At 41.3% G+C, this 24445-nt stretch overlaps 1 protein-coding gene and 1 non-coding gene across 5 annotated transcripts in view; both read left to right on the forward strand.

Annotated features, from left to right (window-relative positions):
* Positions 1-24445, forward strand: part of TTC7B (tetratricopeptide repeat domain 7B) — a 246923-nt gene that overhangs the window by 51136 nt on the left and 171342 nt on the right. For all 4 annotated transcript variants that reach the window (XM_045071285.1, XM_045071294.1, XM_045071298.1 and 1 more), the window contains one exon: positions 11926-12056. In XM_045071285.1, the coding sequence (XP_044927220.1) occupies positions 11926-12056 (131 nt within the window). The remainder of the gene's footprint in view (positions 1-11925; positions 12057-24445) is intronic.
* On the forward strand, positions 8770-8899 carry LOC123390586. Its single transcript, XR_006605133.1, has one exon. It is a non-coding gene; the product is annotated as a small nucleolar RNA SNORA11 (small nucleolar RNA).

Here is a 24445-nt window from a genome sequence, read left to right on the forward strand (position 1 = left end):
TTCTATCAGTTAGAGCACCTGGTCCGCCTATGTCGCCATCCATGCTCTGAAGCTGGCCGCAATGACTGGACAGCGAGCGCTTGATTGCCACTCTCTGCAGGCAGCTTTGATCTTGGAGGTGCCGAGCTTATCAAGATGTGCATTGGGTGTTGCTGTCAGACCAGCTATTTGTCAAGTCTGTTTTTCAGTTTTTTGGTCATGCATTTCTCTGGAAAAAAGAAAGGAACTCAAAACATTATTGATGATCGCTTTCCAAACTGACAGGGTGTCGTCTGACATTGTAATGGGGGCCAGTTTGGGCCATGACCTCAGGACTCACTTCTCGGACAGTGTTGATCCGATCCCAGACACTTGAAAATTTATAGTCTAGTCGAGAGGTCCTGTAAGTAGCTTTTGACAGAGAACTAAATATTCTGGAACCGAGCTGCGGAGCCACGAATTCACTGTGGTAAATCAAGACTCTGCTACTGCTCTGGGATGTGCCTGTGACACATGGAAAGAATATCACAGCATTTGGGAGAAGGAAAGGAATAATGTTCACCATAAAGGGCCCCCTACTTAAGAATGGACTCCTTGCCGGGGACCCATCTGTCACCCCAGTCCTTGGGTATGCATATATCTCCCTCATTAGAACACAGGCCCAGAAAGAACAGCAGTGTCTCCTCATAGTGGAGGCTTAAGTTGTGTAACTAGGTGGAGCGTTCTTAACAACTGTGCTTGTCGATGGATTGCAGAGCTAGATGACTGGATTTCAAATATTTCAGATCTCCAAATACACAAGGTAGACAAACCGTGTTGAACTAGATTTGGCTTTTCTTTGAGTCAGTGGGCCTGGCGGGTCCTGAGCACTGTGGTCCTCTTCAGGAGCACTAGCAGTCAGGGCCAGACTGCAGTGTTACACAGTGCCAAAGAATAGACCCATTTTTTTTTCCCTGGCCCTTGGACACACTCTGGAGAATTATTTTTTCTCTATATTAAATTCCTGATATCGACTTGCACATTATTTGGTTATTTCTCATGCAAGCAGAGGGCAGATTATGAAACAATTTATCTCTTCTTGTTTTTTGGTGGTTTTCCTTTTGCACAAGTGAGCACTTAAAGCACATTTAGGAAGCTCCAGTCAAGTGTGTGCGCCTGAGTAGTTTTAGTGCTGTTCTGCCAAATGGTGAATTTGTTTGGTTTGGTTTGGTTTTTGAGTATAAGACAATTTGTTGTGATAGTAATAATATCTTAACAATAATAATAGCAAACCCTTATTGAGTGCTTTATGTAAATAAACTCAACTAATACTCCCATTGAACTCATTCAGTTTATCTTGTATTCACCTCCAAAGAAAATTTCAAGAGGTTGTAGCAGAGTTCATACTGGAGAGAGGCTGCTTAGTGATTTTTTTTGCGACTGCATAAACAAACTTGGCTCTAAACAGGAAGGGATTGAATATTGAGCATCCAGGATTGGAGGGGCATTAAAAAAGGTATTAGAACTGTATTCCTTCTGTTTAAAAATTGAGTAGAGACTTGGAAGATAAAAATAGACATAAGTCAAGTTTCTAGAATTGCAAACTGCAGTGTCTTAGATGCAGAATACCCTGGATGTGGTTAATGGCAAATTAGACTTTGAAGAAATTGGTGAACTTGAAGGCATAGTAATAGAAGCCATTCATAATGAACAGAGAAAATTATTCTTTTTCAAAAAGTGGAGAGAGCATAAGTGAGCTGTGGGGTAACTTTAAATGGCCTAATATGCATATAATTGGGGCTCCCTAATGAGAGAGGTAGATAAAAATTTTTTTGAAGAAATAATGGCTGAACATTTTTCAAATTTTATGAAAACTATAAATCCTTAGATCGAGAAAGTTCAGTGGAGCCCAAGCACAAGAAACATAAAACTGAATCAAAACACTTCATAATCCAGATTGCTCACAACCAGTGATGAAAAGAAAATCTGAACAGCAGCCAGAAAGAAAGACACAGCACATGCAGATGAACAAGCGTAACGGTGGTGGTGGACTTATTGTCAGAAACCATGGACGTGAGAATATAGTGGCGTGACACCTTTTCCATACCGGGTAGGTGGGGAGTGAACTATCAGCTCTGATTGCCATAGCTAGTGAAGATATCTGTCAAAAATGTCAAAAAAGGCCGAGAAAGGCCTTTTTCAGACATACAGCAGTTGAAAGAATTCATTAGCTGGACTGCAAGTCCAGGTTAAAGGAGTCCCTTTACATAGAAGGAATATGACATAGGAAGGAAGTCCGAATCCATACAAAGAAAGGAAGCGCGTTGGAAGTCACAGCTGTGTCCATGGCTGCTATATGTGTTCTTCCTTATTATTTAGATGTCTTTAAAAGATAATTGGTCATTTTCTTAAAAATAATAGCTATATAGGGTGGCACTGATAACCTGTGTGAAAGTAAAATGCATATATAGTGAGAGGATAAAGTCTGGAAAGGGAGAAACCGAAGTCTGCATTTGAGAAGCTGTTGACTGTGATAAGTTAAACGGTAAAGCACCTACTGACAGTTCTGCCTGGAGACGTCAATACCCATTTCCATACGTGATGGAACAAGTCCACGGTTGATTGGTCCATAAAGATACAAGACCCTGGAACAAAACAGTCTACCCGTTTGACCTAATTGACATTTATAGGACACGCCACCCAACAAGAGAATACATGTTTTTTTCAAGTGTAATGGAACATTTACCAAGATTGACTATATTCTGAGCCAGAAATAAGTTTTACAGATTAGAAGGGTTTGAGTGCATTCTCTGACCTCTGTCAACCCTCAGGTCAGTGATTCACTACAAAGACTTGCAGCATTCAGAAAAGCTGCCGCTACTCACCAGTTTCTGTTGATCACAACAAAAGGCTGCAGATGATAATATGTAAAGGGAAAAGGTGCTTATGGAGTGCCCAGTGGAACAGACCTTAATTATTCAGTGTTTAGCACCTCCAGGGGTCAGACTGATACAGTGTGGCCCAAGGCCTTCCCCCATAAATCACATTGCAAGTATAACTATCGGGTATGGCCTAAGGCCCCAGATATAAAAAGAGATTTTTTATGAGGTGGGATGGTCCAGGGTCTTACAGGGTATTCCCCAAGAACTGCACAAGGGCCAGTCCTTTCTTGGGAACATGCAAAGTTGGAACATCCCAAGCCTGCTTTGCCTTTTTCTGCATAGACCATAATGGAATTAGTTTAGGAATCAAGGATAGAAAGATCTTGGGAAAATGCCCAAGTATTTGGAAACTAAATAATACACTTCTTAAAAAATTTTTTTTTAAATTTCCATTCAATTTAATTAATATATACTATATTAGTTTCAGAGGTAGAATTCAGTGATTCATCAGTTGTGTAGAACCCCCAGTGCTTATTCCATCAAGTCCCCTCCTTAATGCCCATCACCCAGTTACCCTATCTCCCCCCACCTTCCCTCCAGTGACCCTCAGTTTTTTCCCTATAGTTAAGCGTCTCTTATGGTTTGCCTCCCTTTTTTAGTCTTATTTTATTTCTTTTTCCTTTCCCCTATGTTCATCTGTTTTGTTTCTTAAACATATGAGTGAAATCATATGGTATTTGTCTTTCTCTGACTGACTTATTTCACTTAGCATAATACCCTCTAGTTCCATCCACATTGTTGCAAATGGCAAGATTTCATTCTTTTTGATAGCTGAGTAATATTCCATTGCGTGTGATTGTGTGTGCGTGTGTGCGTGTGTTTGTGAGAAGATGTGGTGTGTATGGTATGCATACCACTATTGTCTTTATGCAACATCTGTCGGTGGACGCTGGGCTCTTTCCATATTTTGGCTGTTGTGGACATGACTGCCATAGACATTGGGGTGCATGTACCCCTTCGAATCACTATGTTTGTATCCTTTGGGTAATACCTAGTAGTGCAGTTGCTGGATAGTAGTACAGTTGTAGGATAGTTCTATGTTTAACTTTTTGAGGAACCTCCATACTGTTTTCCAGAGTGGCTGTACCAGTTTTTGTTCCCATCAACAATGTAGGAGAGTTCCTCTCTTTCCACATCCTCACCAACATCTGCTGTTTCTGGACTCGTTAGTTTTAGCCATTCTGACCAGTGTGAGGTGATACCTCATTGTGGTTTTGATGCTGAGTGATGCTGAGCTATTTTTTCATGTGTCTGTTGGCCATTTGTGTCTTCTTTGGAGCAATATCTGTTTATGTCTTCTGTTCATGGATTTTTAAAAAAAGGTTTTATTTATTTGAGAGGGAGAAGCAGGCTCCCCACTTAGTTGGGAGCCTGACATGGGGCTCAATCCCAGGACCCTAAGATCATGATCTGAGCTGAAGGCAGTCGCTTAACTGACCGAGCCACCCAGGTACCCCTTGATGTTTTGGTTTTTGGGTATTGAGTTTGATGAGTTCTTTATAGATCTTGGATACTAGCCCTTTATCTGATAAGACATTTGCAAATATCTTCTCCCATTTCATAGGTTGCCTTTTAGTTTTATTGACTTTTCTTTGCTGTGCAAAAGCTTTTTATCTTGATGAAGTCCCAATAGTTCATTTTTGTTTTGTTTCTTTTGCTTTTGAAGACGTGTCTAGCAAGAAGTTGCTGTGGTTGAGGTCAAAGAGGTTGCTGCCTGTGTTCTCTTCTAGGATTTTGATGGATTCCTGTTTTAGGTCTTTGATCCTTGATTTACATTTAGGTCTTTCAGGCATTTTGAGTTTATTTTTGTGTAGGGTATAAGAAAGTGGTCCAATTTTGTTCTTCTGCATGTGGCTCTGCATGGGGCTGTCCAATTTTCCCAACGCCATTTGTGGATGAGACTTTTTTACATTGGATAGTCTTTCTTGCTTTGTTGAAGATTAGTTGACCATAGAGCTGAGGGTCCATTTTTGGGTTTCCTGTTCTGTTCCATTGATCTGTGTGTCTGTTTTTGTGCCAGTGCCGTACTGTCTTGACGATGACAGCTTTGTGATATATAGCCTAAAGTCTGAGATTGTGATGCCTTTTTCAGCATTCCTTTGGCTATTTGGGGCCATGAATGAAAGAGGAGAAATAAAAATCATAAATACATAATACATTTCTAGAGAAGAAATCAAAAGTTAAATTAGTATTGTGAACTGAGTGAAAATAAAAACAACATATCAATATTTGTAGGATATTGCTAAAGCAGTACTTAGGGAGGAATTCTTTTTTTTTTTTAAGATTTTATTTATTTATTTGTCAGAGAGAGAGAGAGAGAGCACAAGCAGGCAGAGAGGCAGGCAGAGGCAGAGAGAGAAGCAGGATCCCCACTGAGCAGATAGCCCCATGTGGGACTCGATCCCAGGACTCTGGGATCATGACCTGAGCTGAAGGCAGCAGCTTAACCAACTGAGCCACTGAAACACCCCTAGGGAGGAATTTTTGATTAATTGCCTGTATTAGGAAAGAAAAAAGGTCTTGGATTTATACTTTAGTATCTACCTTAAGAAACTAGAAAAGGAAGAGTAAATAAAATCCAGTGTATGTAGAAGAAAGGAAATAATACAAATTAGAGCATAAATAAATGAAATAGAAAACAGGGAAATAATAGAGAAAAATTGGAAAACCAAAATCAATGAAATAAAAAGATCTTTAATGAGAGTTTCAATAAAATTGATAAACCATTAGTCAGACTGTTCAGGATAAAAAGAGAGAACACAAGTTGCCTAAATCAGGAATAAGACAGTTGCCATCATTAGAGATTCTATAGATATTAAAGGGAGCAGGGAATATTATAAAAAAAAAAAACTCACTATGTCAATAAATTTGACAACTGAGAAGAAATGGACAAACTACTCAAAAAATATAAACTACCAGAACTCACTTAAGAAGAAAGAGATCATCCAAACAACCTTATATCAAAGACATTGAATTTATAGTTAAAGAGCTTCCCACAAAGAAAACTCTAGGTCCAGATGGCTTTCCTGGTAAATTCTACCAAAAACATAAGAAAAAAATAAAAATTCCACACCAACTCCTCCTGAAAATTGAAGAAGAGGGAATATTTCTCAAGTCATTTTATGAAGTTAGCATTTACACAAATACCAAAACCATTACAGGAAAACTATGGACAAATATTACTCATGCATATAGATGAAAAACATTTTAAGGAAAAATTTAACAAATCAAATCTGACAATATTAAAAAGAATAATGCATCATAATCAATGGGGTTTATCTTAGGACAGAAAGTTTGTTTTTAATATTTGAAAAATCAGTGTAATTTACCAGATTAAAAGACTAAAAGAGAAAAAGCCATGTGATTATCTCAATGGACAAAGAAAAAGGATTTGAGAAAATCCAGCATCCAGTATTTATAAACTCACAGTATAAATCCAGTATTTATAAACTCACAGCCAAATTGGTGTAGAAGAGCTCTTCCTCAACCTGAGAAAGGGCAACTGTGAAACACTAACAGTTAACATCAAACCGAACGGTGAAAGACTGAGTGCTTTCTCCTTAAATAGGAATGAGGTAAGGATGTTGCCCTCACCAGTACATTCAGCTGGAGGTTCTTGGGTAATAAAACACGAGGTGATACATGGAAATAAAAGGCATCCAGATTAGAAAGGATGAAGCAACCCTGCCTGTATCTGCAAACAGCATGATGGTTTGTGTAGAAATTCTAGGGAATCCACAAAAATGGGTGATAGAACTCACAATTAAATTTAGCAAGGTTACAGAATTCAAGACCGGTATTCAAGAATCAAGTGTGTGTTTTTTTAAGGATTTATTTATTTATCTTTGGGGCGGAGGGGCAGAAGGAGAGGGTGAATCTCCAGCCGACTCCCTGCTGAGTGAGGAGCCTGATGTGAAGCTCGATACCATAACCCTGAAATCATGACCTGAACCAAAATCAAGAGTCAGACACTTAACCTCCTTAGCCACCCTGGCAGCCCAGAAATCTATAGCAATGAACAAAAGGAAATTGAAATTGAAACAATACCATTTACAACACCATAGTAAATACTAAATACTTAAGGGTAAATCTGAGAAAATGTTCCCAAGGCATGTATACTGAAAACGACAAATCATTGTCAAAAGATTAGTTAAAGACCCACATAAATGAAGAGACATGTTGTGATCATGGGTTGGAAAACTCAATATGGTTAAGATACCAGTTCTCCCCATCAAAATCCCAGCTAACTGGGATATAGACAAGCAGATTTTATATGGAAATGTAGAAGACTAACATTAGCCAAGAAAATTGATTAATGGGAACACAATTGGAACACTAACACTACTTTCAAGATTTATAAAGTTACGGGAGTCAAGACAGGGTGATGTTGGTATAAATATAGACAAATGGCTCATTGGCACAACAAAGAGAGTCCAGGAAAGACTGTACCCATCTGATTTTTCACAAAAGTACAAAGGCAAATCTTTGGTAAGTGGTACCAGCATACTTGGCTATCTATCTGTAAAGAAGTAAATGCCAATCTTTACGTTGCAACATGTACAAAGATTGTTTTAAAATGGATCATAGACCTAAAAAATCTTTGTAACCTCAGGTTGGGCCAAGACTTCTTAGATATGAAAGCCAAAGCACAATTTAGAGGAGGAAATATTGACAAATTTGACTTCATCAAAATTTAAGATTTCTCTTCTTCAAAAGACATGTTAAGAGAATGATAAAACTTTATACCTGAGAGAAAATATTAGTAAATCACTTATCTGGTAGAAAACTTATATTCACAGTATATTAAGAACTCTCAAAACTCAGTAATAAGAAAACAACCCAATAAAAATGGATACAAGATTTTAAAAAAAAAAGGATACAAGATTTTAATAGACATTTCACCAAAAAAGATACTTAGATAACAAATAAGCACATGAAAGGTTGGACAATATCATTAGTCATTATGGAAATGCCCGTCAAAACCACAGTGAGATGCCACTTCACCATGCCCATCAGGACAGCTATGGTAAAACAGACAACAATGAGTGTCAGCCAGTGTGTGGAGAAACTGGAAACTCCGCCCCCCCCACCCCCCACCCCCCGCCACTGTAATCTGCTGGTGGGGATAGTAAGATGGTATTACCACTTCGGAAAACAGTTTGGTATTTCTTAAATATTAAAAATAAATGTATTGGGGCGCCTGGGTGGCTCAGTGGGTTAAAGCCTCTGCCTTCGGCTCAGGTCATGATCCCAGGGTCCTGGGATCGAGCCCCGCGTCGGACTCTCTGCTCAGCAGGGAGCCTGCTTCCTCCTCTCTCTCTGTCTGCCTCTCTGCCTGCTTGTGATCTCTGTCTGTCAAATAAATAAATAAAATCTTTAAAAAAAAAAATAAATGTATTATCTGACCCAGTAATTCCAGTTCTAAGTATATACCCATTAAGAGAATTAAAAACATATGTCCCCACAAAAAATGACGCGTGGGTGTTCATGGCAGCATTATTTATAGTAGTTAAAAAGTGGCAACAATCCAAACGTCCATTAGTGGCAAATGGGGAGATTTGATGCAGTCTATCCAAACAGGAGTATAAAGAAATGGAGTACTGCTATAATTTGGAGGCACACTGGAAACATTATACTAAGTGAAAGAAGCTAGACACAAAAGGCCACATGTTCCATGATTCTGTTTTGATGAAATGTCCCGAGAAGGTAAAAATATGGAAATAGAAAGCAAGCTAGTGGTTGCCTGAAGCAGGGGTGGGAATAAGGATTGACTTCTTGGGGCAGAAAGGATCATTTGGGAATGATGGACATGTTCTCCAACTGCACTGTGTTGACAGTTGCACAGCTCTGCGTTTATTAAAAGTTCTAAGGGGTGTGCTCAGAGCAGGGGGCCTGAAGAAATGGCCCCTCTGTTTACAACACACCCAACAGGAATCTGGGTTCATTGTGACAAGGAGCACAAAATTTTTGGCCTTCCTATGAACAAATACCCTACACATGTCACAAAATAAAAATAAAATCTAGGTTGTTGAATTGTACTTAAACTAGTGAAATTTATGGCATATAAATTATCCCTCAATAGAGCTATTTAAAATAAAATGGTGTGCAGTAATCAGAACAGCATAATATTGAGGAAAGAATAGACAAAGAAATGAATGGAACAGAACAGAGAGGCCAGGAAGATACCCTTTCAACTATAGTCAACTGATTTTTGACAAAGGTGCAAAGGCAATTCAGTAGGGGAAAAGATAGTTTCTCTAACAAATGGGGCTGGGCACAACTGGACATTCACATGGAAAAGACAAAAATCTAGACACAAACCTTAGACCTTTCACCAATGTTAACTTAGAATGGATTGTAGCCCTAAGTGTAAGACGCAAAACTGTAAAACTTTTAGAACACAGGAGAAAGTCTAGGTGACCTTGGGTGTGGCACTGGGGTTCTAGATACCATTCCAAGATCACTGGATCCATGAAAGAGAAAATTGATAGTGTAGACTGTGCTTAAACCAAAAACTCTCATTCTGTGAAGGACACTGGTCAGAGAATGAAAAGACAAGTCATAGACTGGAAGGAGATAGTTGCAAATACATAAAATATCTGATAAATGATTTGTATCCAAAATATACAAAGAACTCTTAAAATTCAGCAATAAGAAAACAAACAACCTAATTGAAAAAGGGGCCAAGGATCCCAACCAGCCACTTCACCAAAGAAGACATACGGATAGAAAATAAGCATCAGAAAAGTGCTCTACATCATATGTCTTTAGAGAATTGCAAATTATAACAGCAAGGGGACACTACTACATACCTCTCCCTCTGCCCCCCTGTGCTCTTTCTCTCACTTCGTGTTCTAGCTCAAATAAATAAAATCTTAAAAAGAATGACTAAAATCTAAAAAAATCTGATAACACCAAATGCTGACAAAGATGCTGAGCAACAGTTAGTCTCATTCATTGCTGGCAAGAATGTGGAATGTTACAGCCACCCTGGAAGACATTTGGACAGTTTCTTACAAAGCTAAATATATTGTTTCAAAGCTATTCATAAAGTATATTTATTTCACTCTTTCTTACGAAGTCTCACTCCTGGTATTTACCCACTTGACTTGAAGTCTATACTCATACAATAACCTGCACATGAAGGTTTATAACTGCTTTATTCATAATTGCCACAACTTGGAATCAACCAAGTTGCCTTTCAATGGATTAATGAATAAATGGAATATTATGTAGGGACAAAAAGGAGTGATTGGGCCACAGAAAGATGTGGAGGGACTTTAAATGTTAAGTAAAAGGAGTGAAAGAAGCTAGTGTGAAAAGACTGCATACTGCATGATTGCAACTGTGTGACATTCTGCACAAGGCAAGACCATCAAGACAGTGAAAAGATGAGTGATGGCCAGGGGTTCAGGAAGACGGAGGTAGGGGTGACTAGAGGGTAAGGGACCTTTTTAGGGCAGTGAATTTATCCTTTTTAGGGCATTAAATTTTAGGGCAGTGAAATTATCTGGTGCTGTAAAGGTGGACACACGACATTATGAATTTGTTAAAATTCATGAACTACAGAACACCGTGAACCCTAAAGTGGTTTAAGTATGGACTATAGTTAATAAAAAAAAAAGACTAAATAAATACGAACAAAAGAATCATCATGATGCAACACTGAGAAAATGTTTTGCTTGTTATATGCCAATTCTACCTCCATAACAGCCATCAAGAAAATGACAGAATCTTTGAGCCATACTTTCTGTGACAGACCAGTAACCTCTGAGCTCCAGGCATACGGTCCGTGGTGGTTGGCTCCTTGTGAGCGGAAGCAGTTTCTCCTCCTTCTGGTTCTGCAGAATCATCTCCCGTGGCCTTGGAGGGACAGCCTGGAGGGACAATCACTATTTGACAAGAGCAGCTTGGAAGAGACCATTCAGGAAATGATGGTGCATGAACCCATGGGTCATTTGCTGGTGCTTAGTGCATCTGGGGCCCTGTCCCCAGTGGCGTCTGCTCTGAAAGTCAGCAGCTAACTGGGTGGGCATTGTTTGGCAGGTCGCAGAGCTGATTTCTGAGTCCTGTTGTGTCCTTACCTGGCTGCCAGGTTTGGGGCAAGTCATTTACCTTCCCATGGCCCATCTCAGCTTCTCTGTACAGGGAGTCGGTTTTCTGAGGGGGGGAGGTGTCCCTGGTTTCTTCTAGTTCCAGACCCCATTTCTGTCAATATCAAGCCTTCTTCCACACTTTGGCCTGGAGCGGAATGTGTGTCTTCTGTGTATGCATGTGTCCCGGGGCACGTGGTACAGCAGAAATCCTCTTATGTGGAGGCACCAGACGCCTTCCCTGCAGTGTGCCCTCTCTCCACCCTGGATTGTGCAAAGACACCTGGGGCCTGGCTTGCTCCAGGCTGGTGGCCCAGGGCAGGCCCAGAGATTGGGGGTGGTTCAGGCACGAGCCGCTCCTCCCGCTGCTGTGTCCTTTCAGCCCTTTTTGCCTTCATACATGCCAACTCGGAGCTCTTTCGGCAAAGAGGATCTCCTCCATCTCCAAAGAAGTGCCCAGAGCAGTTCTGGTATTTTCTTAGCCCACAACTGAGCCGTGGTCTGTGGTGTTATTGTGACTTCAAAATTCTAAGGCTCCAAGTTGGAAGATTTTCCTAGTAACTGAGACCCCAAGGGTATTTAACAATTTTTTTTTTTTATGTTGAATGAGTTAAGTGGACATTTTGGGTTAGAAGATATCCTTCAGGTAGGATTATGCTGTGAGCCTACCTTTGCTTACTTTAAGGATCTTGGGACAACTTGACTAAGAAGCTCCGTGAGGTCTGAATGGGGTCATGGTGAAGTACCTGATTAGATTCTCAACCTGGATGTCAAGGTCATGTGTCCTTACTGAGGAAGGGTAAAGGACAGAGAACCTGTTTCTTCTGACAGTTTGTCACATCCTGGGACTGTTTTCTGGCCCTCTAGGGCAATATTGAAAAATTAAGCTCCATGAAAACTCAGCCAGGTTTTGTATGTTTGATTTTTTTTAGGACTTTGTTTAGAGAAGTTGCCTGTTTCCTCTTCTACCAGTAACCTCCACGTGGACCGGGAACAGGATGTCATCACCTGTTACGAGAAAGCTGGGGACATCGCTCTCCTGTACCTCCAAGAGATAGAAAGAGTAAGTGAGGACCAAGTGTTTCTTCCAGTTGATAATTTTTTAAAAATTTCAAATCAGACTGTAGAGAGCTGTGATCGATCTCTGGAAAACCTTCAACACATCTGCCTCTGGGTGCAAAGCTTGACTTCTGTTTCAGTGCAAAACAGATGGTGGCCACAGTGGGACCTTGTGAAGAGTGTTTGGGAAGCAGTTAACATCCTCAGAGCAGAAATGGCGGTGTGCCCTGAGGCTGGCCAGTCACTCGTGCTCTCTTGGTACACAGTGGGCTGCCTTCATTTGTACTCACGGGGACGAGATGCCAACAGAACGTTCCTCCGGGGTTTGGGAGGCTTTACTTCAGTAGTTACTCGAAAGAAAGTTACTGCTGGGGACTCACAGCTGACCTGCTTGGAGTGAGTGTGTATCCTCTGAGACCATCTGGGGTGGCTTCTTCCTACCAGTCAGTGGTTGCCTGTGGTGGGGAATGAAACCAGCAGCTGACGGGGGGCCAGCCGAGCAGACACGGAGCAGGAAGCCCTGAGCCCACACTCGGGCACAGGAGGTTAGAGGCTTGTCTGCTCTGAACTTGTCTCTTCAGAAGGATTGCTGCCTTTTATCTTTGCTCTTTACTGTTCCTTCATCTCAGCCTCAATTTTACCATCTGTGAAAAGAGCAGAATAGTTTCAACCCCATGGAGTTCTGGTGGGGATTATAAAAGATCATGTAAATGAAGGGACTTAGCCCAGATGCAGAAACCCTGGATTCTTAGTGAATGTCATTTATTTATTTATTTTACTGATAACAACCGGTTCTAGTCATTTCTGCTCCCAGCAGAGTTTCCTGACATTCTCACCAAGGCTTGCCACTGAGATTCCCCCCTTTCTGCCCAGAGACATGTCCTGTGAGATTATTTGAAAAGATGAGAAATCCTGTGAGACTTTGAAAATGATCCAAGTCTTATTTCCCATCAATTGTTTGGGTTCTCTGTTTCCCTGAGGATTAGAATGGGGAGGGGCTACCAAAGTCTGGTTAGCTTTGTTCCGTTGTCACTGTACAGGCTGACAGTCTTCTCCTAGTGTGTTGATGTGTGTGACAAGGATCAGAATTGCTTTGTAAGGGTCAGGGAGTGCAGGTGAGCGCCACAGAGACGGGGAGGGGAGAGTGATGGGCCCAGCTTGGAACCTGGGCAACACCAGCATGGCTTCTAAGTCAGGGGTCGTGATGTCTGGGAACTCAGGAAGATCCTCGACTGTCTTGCCAAAATGTTCTATCAGAAAGCTGCTCTGAGAAAGGAATTTTTTGGTTATTCAGAATTTGTGGTATGATCTTTAGAGAAATGATTGTGCAGCCTGCTTTGAAAATCTACACTGTTTTCATCACATACCTCCTTGATAGCCAGTGCTTAGAAAGGGAGAAGCAGTTCTTGTTGACCCCACAGCCCTTTTGCCCCATAGGGGCCCTTGCTTTGTACCTTACTCTCCAACATTTGTTACAGCCCTGTCCTCTCGGGGCTGCCTTCTCTTGGCTGGCAGAGAGGAGGCGTGTCTGTTACACATGTATTTAGTGACACGGGGACTGGCAGATCTGGATGTACTTCCTGTTGTGTTCGTGTGTAACCACCTTCTCACTGTTGGGTTCTCTGGCCAGACCATCGAGGAGGAGACTTGTATAATCACAGCATTTTTTAAAAAAAGATTGATTGATTGATTGATTCATTGATTTTGGAGAGAGAGAGAGAGAGGGAGAGCACATGAGCAGGAGGGGCAGAGGGAGAGGGGGAGAGAGAATCTCAAGCAGACTCCATGCTGAGCACAAAGCCTGATGCGCGGCTCGATCTCACAACTCTGACTTCATGACCTGAGTGGAAATCAAGAGTCCGACACTTAACCAACTGTGCCACCCAGGTACCCTGATCATAGGATTTAAAAGAGATTTTTATGTGCAGTTTTGGGGAGACAGTGTCAGAGGCTGTCAGATTTGAAGATGAAATGGAGGCCCAGACAGGGAGGACACAGAGAAGTTAGGACCAAAGCTAGGATTAGAACTCTTCTGACACCAAGTTCAGGGCCCTCTCATGTCATTATCCCAGGCCGCTGTACACAAGTGCATACTGTGTCTTTTCCCACACTCTCACCTGCAGAAAGCGCTCTGTTTGGCCAAGCGAGCTCTTGGTAGCGTGAGGAAACTGCCTCAGGCTTGGGTACAGTCCTAGGGGGTAGAGATGATTTTCACATTTCTGGCTCCGATTTTCCAGCGTGAGTTTTCCTTTATGGGAAACCACTTCAGTCCTCGCCAGGTCCAGCAAACTGGGATATTAGTAGTGGGAGAGACTAATAGAACCAAGTATCTGTTTTGACTGTAGTAAGTGCTCAAGAAGCCATTTGTTGATTCATGGGAGGTCTAAGAGAAAAACCACTTTCCTTAAGTGACTGCTGGGCTTGGTGAGCGTTTAAGGTCTTTATGAGGCAAGATGGGGGTGTGCTAGGTAGTAGATACCACCTTGGCCTTTTTTTAAAATTTGAACTTAAAATAACTTTTAAGAATTATGCTAAATTAAAAACAGAAATGTGGGGGCACCTGGGTGGCCCAGTGGGTTAAAGTCTCTGCCTTCAGCTCAGGTCATGATCCCAGGGTGCTGGAATTGAGCTCCGCATCGGGGTCTCTGCTCAGCGGGGAGCCTGCTTCCACCTCTCTCTCTATCTGCCTACCTCTCTGCCTACTTGTGATCTCTGTCAAATAAATAAATAAAATCTTTAAAACACACACACACACACACACACACACAGAAATGTGGGGCACCTGGGTGGGTCAGTTGGTTAAACAACTGTCTTCAGCTCAGGTCATGATCCCAGGGTCCTGGGATCAAGCCCTGCATCAGGCTCCTTGCTCAGTGCTTCTCCCTCTCTCTCTACTGTTCCTCCTGCCTGTGCACCCCGGCTCTCCCTCTGTCAAATAAATAGATCAAATAAATAAATAAATAAATAAAAACAGAAATGTTAGGGAAATAGACTATGAAAGAAGTAATGGACTGGGACAAGCCTAGGTAAATAGGGCTTTGTTTTTCTGGGTAGGCACGCCTTGGATCTAGAAAATCCCGCACACTCTTTTCCTATATGGGTTCTACTGGGGACAGGCCATTGCTCATTGGTTTACCTCCATTTCCCAGCCATTCCATAGTGAAGAAACTTCTGTTGGCGAGGACCTTTGGCATTTTATTTATTAGTATTGGTTCTTAACTTCATTCACTAGCAAGAAAAAAATCGGGGAAGAATTTTTGAGGACAGATTGGAGTGTCATGGTCAGTATTTTCTCATGATCTGAAGCCACAAAATCATGTTTCTGAGGCAGCCCCATTCTCTGAATAGTGGAAATGTTTGATGATAGATTTGTTTGCTACCTGAAGGACAATAACTCTTCAGAAAGGGGGAGACCGTGGCTGACCCCTGAGGCAGCTAACTTAAGCTGTGAGAGGGAGCAGAGCACTGTGGTAGAGTGATGGCCAGTGTCAAGATCCTGGATTTGCTACCTTTTAGCTGTGGGACTTCAGGCCAGTTACTCAGCCTCTCTGTGCACCACACGATCCTCATCTGTAAAGTAGCAATAGTGACTGCTATCAGGCTATGGTGAGGATAGAGTGGCTTAATTAACATACTTCCTGGTACGTGGTTAGTAACAGTTAAATGTTAGCTTTGTTGTCATGTTCTGACATGACAGATGACATTTGTGTCATCTGCCAGTGGATTCTTTCTTCATCTTAGAAGATTTCATATAGGTAGAACATTAGAAACATGCTGGTTTTTTTTTTTTTAATTAAGATTTCATTTATTTATTTGACAGAGAGATCACGGGTAGGCAGAGAGGCAGGCAGAGAGAGAGATGGGGAAGCAGGCTCCCCACCGACCAGAGCCTGATGTGGGGCTCGATTCCAGGACCCTGGGATCATGACCTGAGCCGAAGGCAGAGGCTTTAACCCGCTGAGCCACCCAGGTGCCCCAATGTTAATTTTTTTTTTAATTTTATTTCTTTATTTGGCAGAGAGAGATCACAAGTAGGCAGAGAGGCAGGCGGAAAGAGAGGGGGAAGCAGGCTCTGGCTGAGCAGAGAGCCCGATGTGGGGCTCCATCCCAGGACCCTGAGATCATGACTTGAGCTGAGATCACCCACTGAGCCACCGAGGTGCCCCCCAATGTTAAATAATTTTTAACCGAATATTTACAGAGTAGTTTTTCTCGGGAGAAGTTGGTTTTCCCTCTCTTGTGCAGAAGCTGATGGGACAGCATCTTACCCCCACCAGAGTCTCCATGTCATATCTGGGCTCTGGGCTTCTGTTTACCCCCCAACTGTCTGACCTTGGTCCAGTTGTGTATTTCTGTGTGCCACAGCTTCCTGTTCTCATGGGGGCGCTAATATTGCCTGATTTGTCTGGGGCTAGAGAACTCGTGAGCCAGCTGCCACAGGAAATTTCCATGTGTTCTTGCCCCCCCCCGCCCCCATCTGAAGGTGGAGGCAGGGCCAAAGAATATTTGAATACACGAATTTGAATATTTGAAATATTTCAAATATTTGACAATTTGAATACACAAAAGCAGGGCAATTAACTATTTATTTAGTGTTGTTCTTGTTCTATTAGGGTTATAGAACCATCTAATTTTCTCTGATAGTTTGTTCTCTGAAGGGGAATAAAAGGTACTTCCAAAATTGTGCATATACAACAACTTAATCAGACAAATTGAGTTAGATTAGAAATGACACAGGCTGTCCTTGATTTGTTTCTCTTCAGATGGTGGCGTCCTGCCAATGGTAAATAGAGTTACCTGCCCCACAAGGAGCTTCTCATGGTGCCGTGATAGGAATAATGATGACTTCCCTCTTGAATATCATACACTCTGAGCCCTGCTTTTGGCAAATGAAATCATCCCATCTCTGTCCCACCAGCTGCTTTTGGCTGTCCTGAGCCGACCAGGCTGGAACTTCATCTTCCGCCGACAGTTCACTTCTTCACACCCTATTTTAGAGAAGTGAACGCTAAATGATGGGCTACCAATCGACTTTGACGGGCAGTTTTAGGGCTAAAGTTTTGAGGGGAAACAGGCAGTCCCCAAATATTGCCGGGCCCCATCGGAATTCCTCTGTTCTTTGGGGAGTTGCTCCCTGGTGAGCATGGTCAGGCCCTGGCCTCCTTTCCTCCTCGCTGTGGCCACAGAGCTGAGGTGCCAGACTTGGTGGGTGAGATTCGGGTGCATCTTGAATTCAAATGAGACATCCCAGGAGAAGTGCTCGGTGCTGTTGATGGCAGAGGCATCCACACAGCCATGTTTGGGGCTTTCACGTGTGAGACAAAATAAAGGCAAAGCTTCTGCCTTCTGTGTCCTTTCCGTTCCCTCCCTCTCCTCTTGAACCGAAGCGGCAGGGACCAGGTTCTTCCTTGAAGAAATGGCAAGCCAGCGACCAGCCAGTAAATGTGCTCTGACTCCAGGCCTGCCATCTGACTGACTGGGATGGGGGGGCCACATGCACTTGAAACGGAGTCAGAAAAGTCTGGAAACCAGAAAAGAACAGTAGCTTCTTTTAATTTTCGTACATCCTTGGTTAGTCTTTGTCCTCATAATCTTACAGCATTAAAGAGTGTTGTCTTTTTTCACTCAACATTATGTCAGCACTTGAAAATGTTTTCATGGAGATACACTATTTCATCAAGTACATGGCCTCTATGATATAATTACCTTCTTGTTGGGTCCGACCTGTTGTAAATAATGCTGATGTTGCCTTCCTTCGGCTAACTCTCCCCTTACTGTCATTGTTCCCCAAGGGCAGATTCTCACAAGTGGAGGTATTTTTGACATTCACTTTAAGTACATATTGTGTCCCGTTTGCTTGTTACGAGTCATGCCAACATTTCCCTTTGGCGTGGTGCAGGGGGGTAGTGGTCGCTTTGCACTCTTGACGGGGTTGCTGTTATGTAAATGTTATTTTGCTGGTTTGCTAGGTGACAGTGGTGCCTTGCTTGCAATTTTGGTTTACATTTCTTTTACTATCAGTCAGGGTGAATTTTTTTCCCATCTGTTTGCTTATGATTTATATTTCATTTCTTTTTGAATTACAGCATTATTGAGATAGGATTCACATACCATACAAATCACCCATTTAAAGTACACAATTCAATACTTTTTAATATATTTAGAGTCATACAACCATCACCAATATTTAATTCCAGATCGGTTTTGTTGCCTCAAAAAGAAAACCTGTCCCACTAGCACTCACTCTTCATTTACCTCTGATCTCCCCTAGTCTGAACAGATTTGTGTATTCTCAACATTTCATACAAATAAAGCCACACATCATGGGTCTTTTATGACTGGCTCCTTCGGCATGTCCCAATGCTGCATTTCTTTCTACTGACAAATAATATGTGATTTTGTGGATATGCTGCATTGGGTATAATTATCCATTCATCATTTATCATTTATCATTTGGGTTGCTTCCACCTTTGGGCTCTTATAATAAGGTTTCAACAAACATTCATATACAAGATTCTGCGTGGACAATGCTTTCATTTTTCTCGGGTATATACCTAGGAGTGGAATTGCTGGCTCATATGGTAACTTTATGTTATATTCCGTTCTTGTCTGTGTATACTTTCTGTCCAGTTTTTGGATGAAGTCATTGACAATTTGAATAAAGTCTACATCATAAATATGTTAACTCTTTAATCATATTTGCTCTGAGTATTTTCTCAGTCACTAAATTTACATTTTTAAGTTGCTCATACATTTTAAATCTGTATATAGTTTAACCTGATGTTTTTTTTACATTTATTTCATTGTTTTAAAGCTGAAATATTGGGATAGACTCCCTCCAAGATTTAAAAAGTTTTCAATCCTTTTCCATATTTTCAAAACAACTTTTAGCTTCCAAAACTTCTTGGGATTTATTTTGTTGTGTGACACTAGATATGACTCTAAATGAATGTTTTTCTCAAATTTCACTACCACTTTAAGATGATCTCTGTTTTTTTACATTTGCTATCATATATTTTAAGTAATTTAATAAAATTTTAGATACAGTAGTAATTCCTGGCTTTCCTATTTTGTTTTGCTGATCTTATATTGTACCAGTATGACACCATTCAATAAGTACTTTTTTATGACTGGTTTCAACATCTGAAAGGATTGTAACTACATATCACTTGTATTTTTCAGAATATCCTTAGTTCATTTCTGATGATACTTCAAGGTGAATTTTAGAATAATTTTCTTGAGTTCTAAAAAAATCCTGTTGGGATTGTTTGGATTTTATGAACCTTATACATAATTCGGAGAATTTTTATATTTAGTCTTCACTCATCTATGACCACGATATCTCTTTCCATTTTGCAAGACCTTTTGTTTCACAGATTTTAATGGGTTTATTTTATTCCCAGGTTTTTCTATTTGTATTGCTTTATGAATAGGATCATTATTTTTTAAATTACATTTTCACATATAGCAATGCTTCTGATTTTTTAATTCACTTACACAAACATTTGTTGAGTCCCTTTTTTTTTTTTTTTTTTTTCAGAGAGAGAGCAAGAGCATGAGCAGGGGTGAGGGTGAGAGAGAGGGAGAGGCAGATTCCCTGCTGAGCAAGGAGCCCAATGCAGGACTGGATCCCAGCCCTGGGATCATGACCTGAGCTGAAGACAGACACTAACCGCCTGAGCCACCCAGGCACCCCTTTTGAGTGCTGTCTATGTTCTGTACTGTGCTTGATATCAGGGGCACTGGAATGAAAAAGCCACAGAGCCTGTCCTCAGGACACATATGATCTAACAAAGACCCAGGCCTATAACCAGTGTGGGCCATGCTTTGGTGATGAACACTCAGAGGACTCTGCAAGCCCACAGAAGTGTCTTGGTGGACCAGCCTGCTAGTTCAGGGATGGTTCCTGAAGGAGAGGACACCTGAGCTGAATTTTGAAGGCTGACAAGGGTAAAGACAGGAATATTAGCCACAATGCTGAATTCTACAAAAATAGAGTTGATTCTTTTCATTTTTCTAAGAGTATGACTATGTGGCAGAGGAATGATTTTTGTTATTATTCCTGCCTATTTCATGTTTTCCTTTTATCTCCCTATCTTCAGATTCTTTTCTTTTTAAAGAATTTACTTATTTGTTTGACAGAGATCACAATTAGTCAGAGAAGCAGGCAGAGAGAGAGGAGGTAGCAGGCTCCCCCCTGAGCAGAGAGCTCGATGCGGGGCTTGATTCCAGGACCCTGGGATCATGACCTGAGCCGAAGGCAGAGGCTGTAACCCACTGAGCCACCCAGGGGCCCCCCTATCTCCAGATTCTTTTTTCCAATCTCCAGATTTTCTAAAACCATGTTAAAAAATAAAAGTTTTTTTGTTCCTACTTGAAGGTAACTCTTTAATATATCCCCATTGAGGATTATTATTATTTTTGAAGATTTTATTTATTTATTTGCCAGAGAGAGAGAGAGTGAGCACAAACAGGCAGAGGAAGAAGCAGGCTTTCCAATGGGCAAGAAGCCTGATGCAGGACTCGATCCCAGCACTCTGGGATCATGACCCGAGCCAACATTTAACCAAGTGAGCCACTCAGGCGCCCCTCCATTAAGGATTATAATGTTTATATCTTCATTAAGTTTCCCACTTACAATTTGTAACAATCTTATCAGATATAATTATCCCCATTACACAGATGAGGACAGTGAAGGTCTGAGATTGAAGGAATTGTCCTAAGTCCACAAGTGGTGAGGGGTATCAGAACCTGACTTTGAACCTGGGTCTTGGGACCTAAAGTCTTTGCCCCTCTTGCTGTCGTGCTTCCTTAGTCACTGCATATATGCTTTTGCCAAAGCGGGCCGCGCATGTTAAGGATGCTTGTTGGCAGTCCTGTTGCAGGGAAGTGTTTATCCTCAGAACAAGTGGTGGCTTCGACACTGCCAAACAGTGCTCCTGCCCAGGCCCATGTGTTAGAGGTTCTTTGTGAAGAAGGGATGAAATCCAAGATGTTTAGGCTTAAGGCTAAACCCTGAGATAAGCTATTCTCTCTGCCTCCCCACTTGTATTTTCCCCGTTCTTCCCATTTATAACCTCATCCTGGCAGCTCTGACCTCTTGTCTTTTGGGCTTTGTTCTGCCAGCAAAGGCAGACTGATGGGACAAAGGGGAAGGAGCTGGACTGCAGAGTCAGGTGGACGTGAGTTTCAGCACTGACTCTAACCCTTGCTACCATGCAGTTTGGGGACTCACCCAGTGGAGCAAAGCTTTGCTTCCTCCTTTAGTGCAGCGAGGGGAGTAGTATAGGTCTCAGTGGCTTTTTGTGGGGGAATAAATGAGAGAGCCTATGTGCCTACATAGTGCCTAGTGCAGAGTAGGTTACTTTCTTACTGCTTTTTTTCCTGCGTTTCTGGTCAGTCTTGCAAATTCATTCATTCATTCATCATGTATTTCATTCATTTATTATGTATATTGAATGCTTACTCTGCACCAAACATCGCAGTAGACCTTGAACGTTATTAATAAGTGAAATAGATGTGGCCCTGACTTTGTGGATGTTTCAGCACCACAGAGGGAGACAGTCAGTAATCAAGTTAAAAAAAAATACACTGATAAATGCAGTGAAGGAATAGGTTGGGCTGCTGGGAGAGGGAATAATAGAGGTAGGCCTATGTGATGTTAGGTGGCCCTTCCACCTAAGAGAAGGCCCTTCCAACAGGGTGACAATCAAGGTGACACCTGAAGTATGAGAAAGATCACAGGGGCAGCATGACCCAGTTTGTGTTATAGAAAGTTATTCAGACCTCTTGTGGAAAGTGGGAAGGAAGAAAAGGAGCACGAAATGACATGGAGAGTTCATTTAGGAGACTATTGTGGAAATCTCACAAGAAGTGATTGTAGCTTCCGTGAAGGTAATTGTTATAGAAATGGATAGATACGGACATTTTGAGAAATCATTAGGAGGAACTTGGTAATAGATTAGAGAGTGGCAGGGTTTCAAACTTTACCTCCCTACCTCCCACCCAGGGTCTGATTTGGGCATCTGGGTGGATGATGTTATTTATTAAGATGGGATAACTAGAAAATTATGTTTTGGGGGTGACACTGGGCTTCTAGGAGCTTTACTCATGCTTAGAGTTTTCCTGGAAGTGGAATTTAAGTGGTTCTTGCCCCCAGAAGACATTCTAGGAGCTAGGAGGGAGAGGCCCAGAAAGGGCCCCTTGAAGATGAGCCCCATCCCTGAGGTCTAGGTATGTAGGCCCTTCCTAAAACTGAGGCTGGACCAGGAAAATCCAAGAATTTCTCCCTCCCACCACCAGCAATGTAACAAAGCACCAAGTAACAAGTAACTGTAGAATACTGCTGGGAAAGGGGCATGAATTTGGAGAGAAATCACCTCTAGTCCAAGCATACAGGGACTGCTGAAAATAGGATGGAGCAGAAACACTTAGAAAACCCCTCCAGAATCCCGGTCCCACAGTAAGCACAAGTCAGTAGCCCACTGCTTGAGGACTTTGAAGTCTGCAGTGTAGGGAGGTAATTTATAAAAACAGCAAAGCCCAGCCCAACTTCAACTACTGACTGGATTGACTCAGTCCCTTACATTTGTTGCCTTATAGATGAAAAGAGGTGCCCATTTTCAGGTATAAATATTATTTACCTCATCCTCATTCTCTACACACAATCTTAAACATTGTATTTAAAAGTATGAGATATACACAAGTGCACACACAAACTATTGCGAGGAGCAATAAACAAAATGAAACCCAGAAGTGCCCCAGGTGTTGGAGTTATCAGATAGGAGCTTAAAAATATTAATGAATAGTATGTTAGAGATGGGTGGCTCAGTGGGTTAAAGCCTTTGCCTTCAGCTCAGGTCATGATCCCAGGGTCCTGGGATTGAGCCCCACATTGGGCTCTCTGCTTAGTAGGGAGCCTGCTTTCTCCTCTCTTTCTCTGCCTACCTCTCTGCCTACTTATGATCTCTGTCTGTCAAATAAATAAAATATTTTTTTAAAAATAGTACATTAGAGGATATTGTGGAAAAAGTATACAACATACATAAAGAGATGCGAATTTCAGCAGAGATGGAAACTATAAAAATGTAAAACCGAAATGCTAGAAATGATAAAACATGATATAAGAGATGAAGAAACTTTTTTTGTTAAGATTTCGTATTTGGGGCACCTGGGTGGCACAGTCAGTTAAGTATCTCACTCCTGGTTTTGGCTCAGGTCAGGATCTCGTGGGTTCTGGGACTGATCCCCATGTTGGGCTCCAAGCTCAGCAGGAGGTCTATTTGAAGATTCTCTTCTGCCCCTTCCTCATTCTCACGTGTGTGTGTGCTCGCTCTCTCTCAAATAAATAAATAAATCTTTTGAATAAAAGGTTTTATTTTTAAGTAATCTCTACCTCACCAACATGGGACTCAGACTTACAGCCCCAAGATCAAGAGTCATATGCTCTCCAGGAGCCCCAAGATAAATAAATTTTTTGATGGCTTATTAGAATGCTGGACATAGCTAAGGAAAAAATCTTTCAGTTGATTGTAGGTTAGTAGAGATGATTCAAATAGAAACACAAAAGGAAAAGAAAAAAAGAGTGGGGAAAACCAAAACAGCATCCAAGAAATACAGAAAAAAATATGTATTTGGTGTCCACAAAGGAGAGGAGAGAGAAGCTGAAACAGAAGAACTATTTGAAGAGAAAATGGCTGAGAGTTTTTCAAAATTATGAAACACAACAAACCACATATCCAAGAATCTCAGAGGGCCCCAAGCAGGATAAACAGAAACCTACACTTAGATGTATTGTGGTTAAACTATTGAAAATCAAAGACAGAATCTTGAAGCCAGAGAAAATGAAATTTTAAATACAGAAGAATAAAAGCTAGTAGTTACAGCAGATTTGTCATTAGAAACCATGCAAGTTAGAAGATAAGAGAGATGGTTTTAAAGTGCTGGATGAAAAATTTCAAAACACCTTCAATGAAAGAAGACAAAAGACTTTGTTTTTTTTATAGGACAAACAAAAGTTGAAAGAATGCATTAGCAACAGACCTGCATAACAAGAAATGTTAAGGAAATTTCAAGCACAAGAAAATAAAGATATATACAATGAAATAAAGATCATCATCAGTGGTGACAACGAGCATACATATAAAAGACTTTTTCTTATTTTTAGTTTTTAAAAAATATAATTGACCACCTAAACCAGTAATAGTAAACATATTGTGGAATATACAATAGGAGTAAGATGTGTGACAACCAAAGCACAGAAGATGGGGGAAGAAATGTAAGTATATTTTTATAAAGCATTTATACTATATATGAATTGGTGTGATATTATTTGAACATAGACCATGATAAACTAAAGAGCTATATTATATACCTTTGGGCAGCTAAGAGATG

Source organism: Mustela putorius, unplaced genomic scaffold, assembly GCF_011764305.1.
Source record: "Mustela putorius furo isolate JIRA1106 unplaced genomic scaffold, ASM1176430v1.1 tig00000129_pilon_pilon_pilon, whole genome shotgun sequence".
NCBI lineage: Eukaryota > Metazoa > Chordata > Mammalia > Carnivora > Mustelidae > Mustela > Mustela putorius.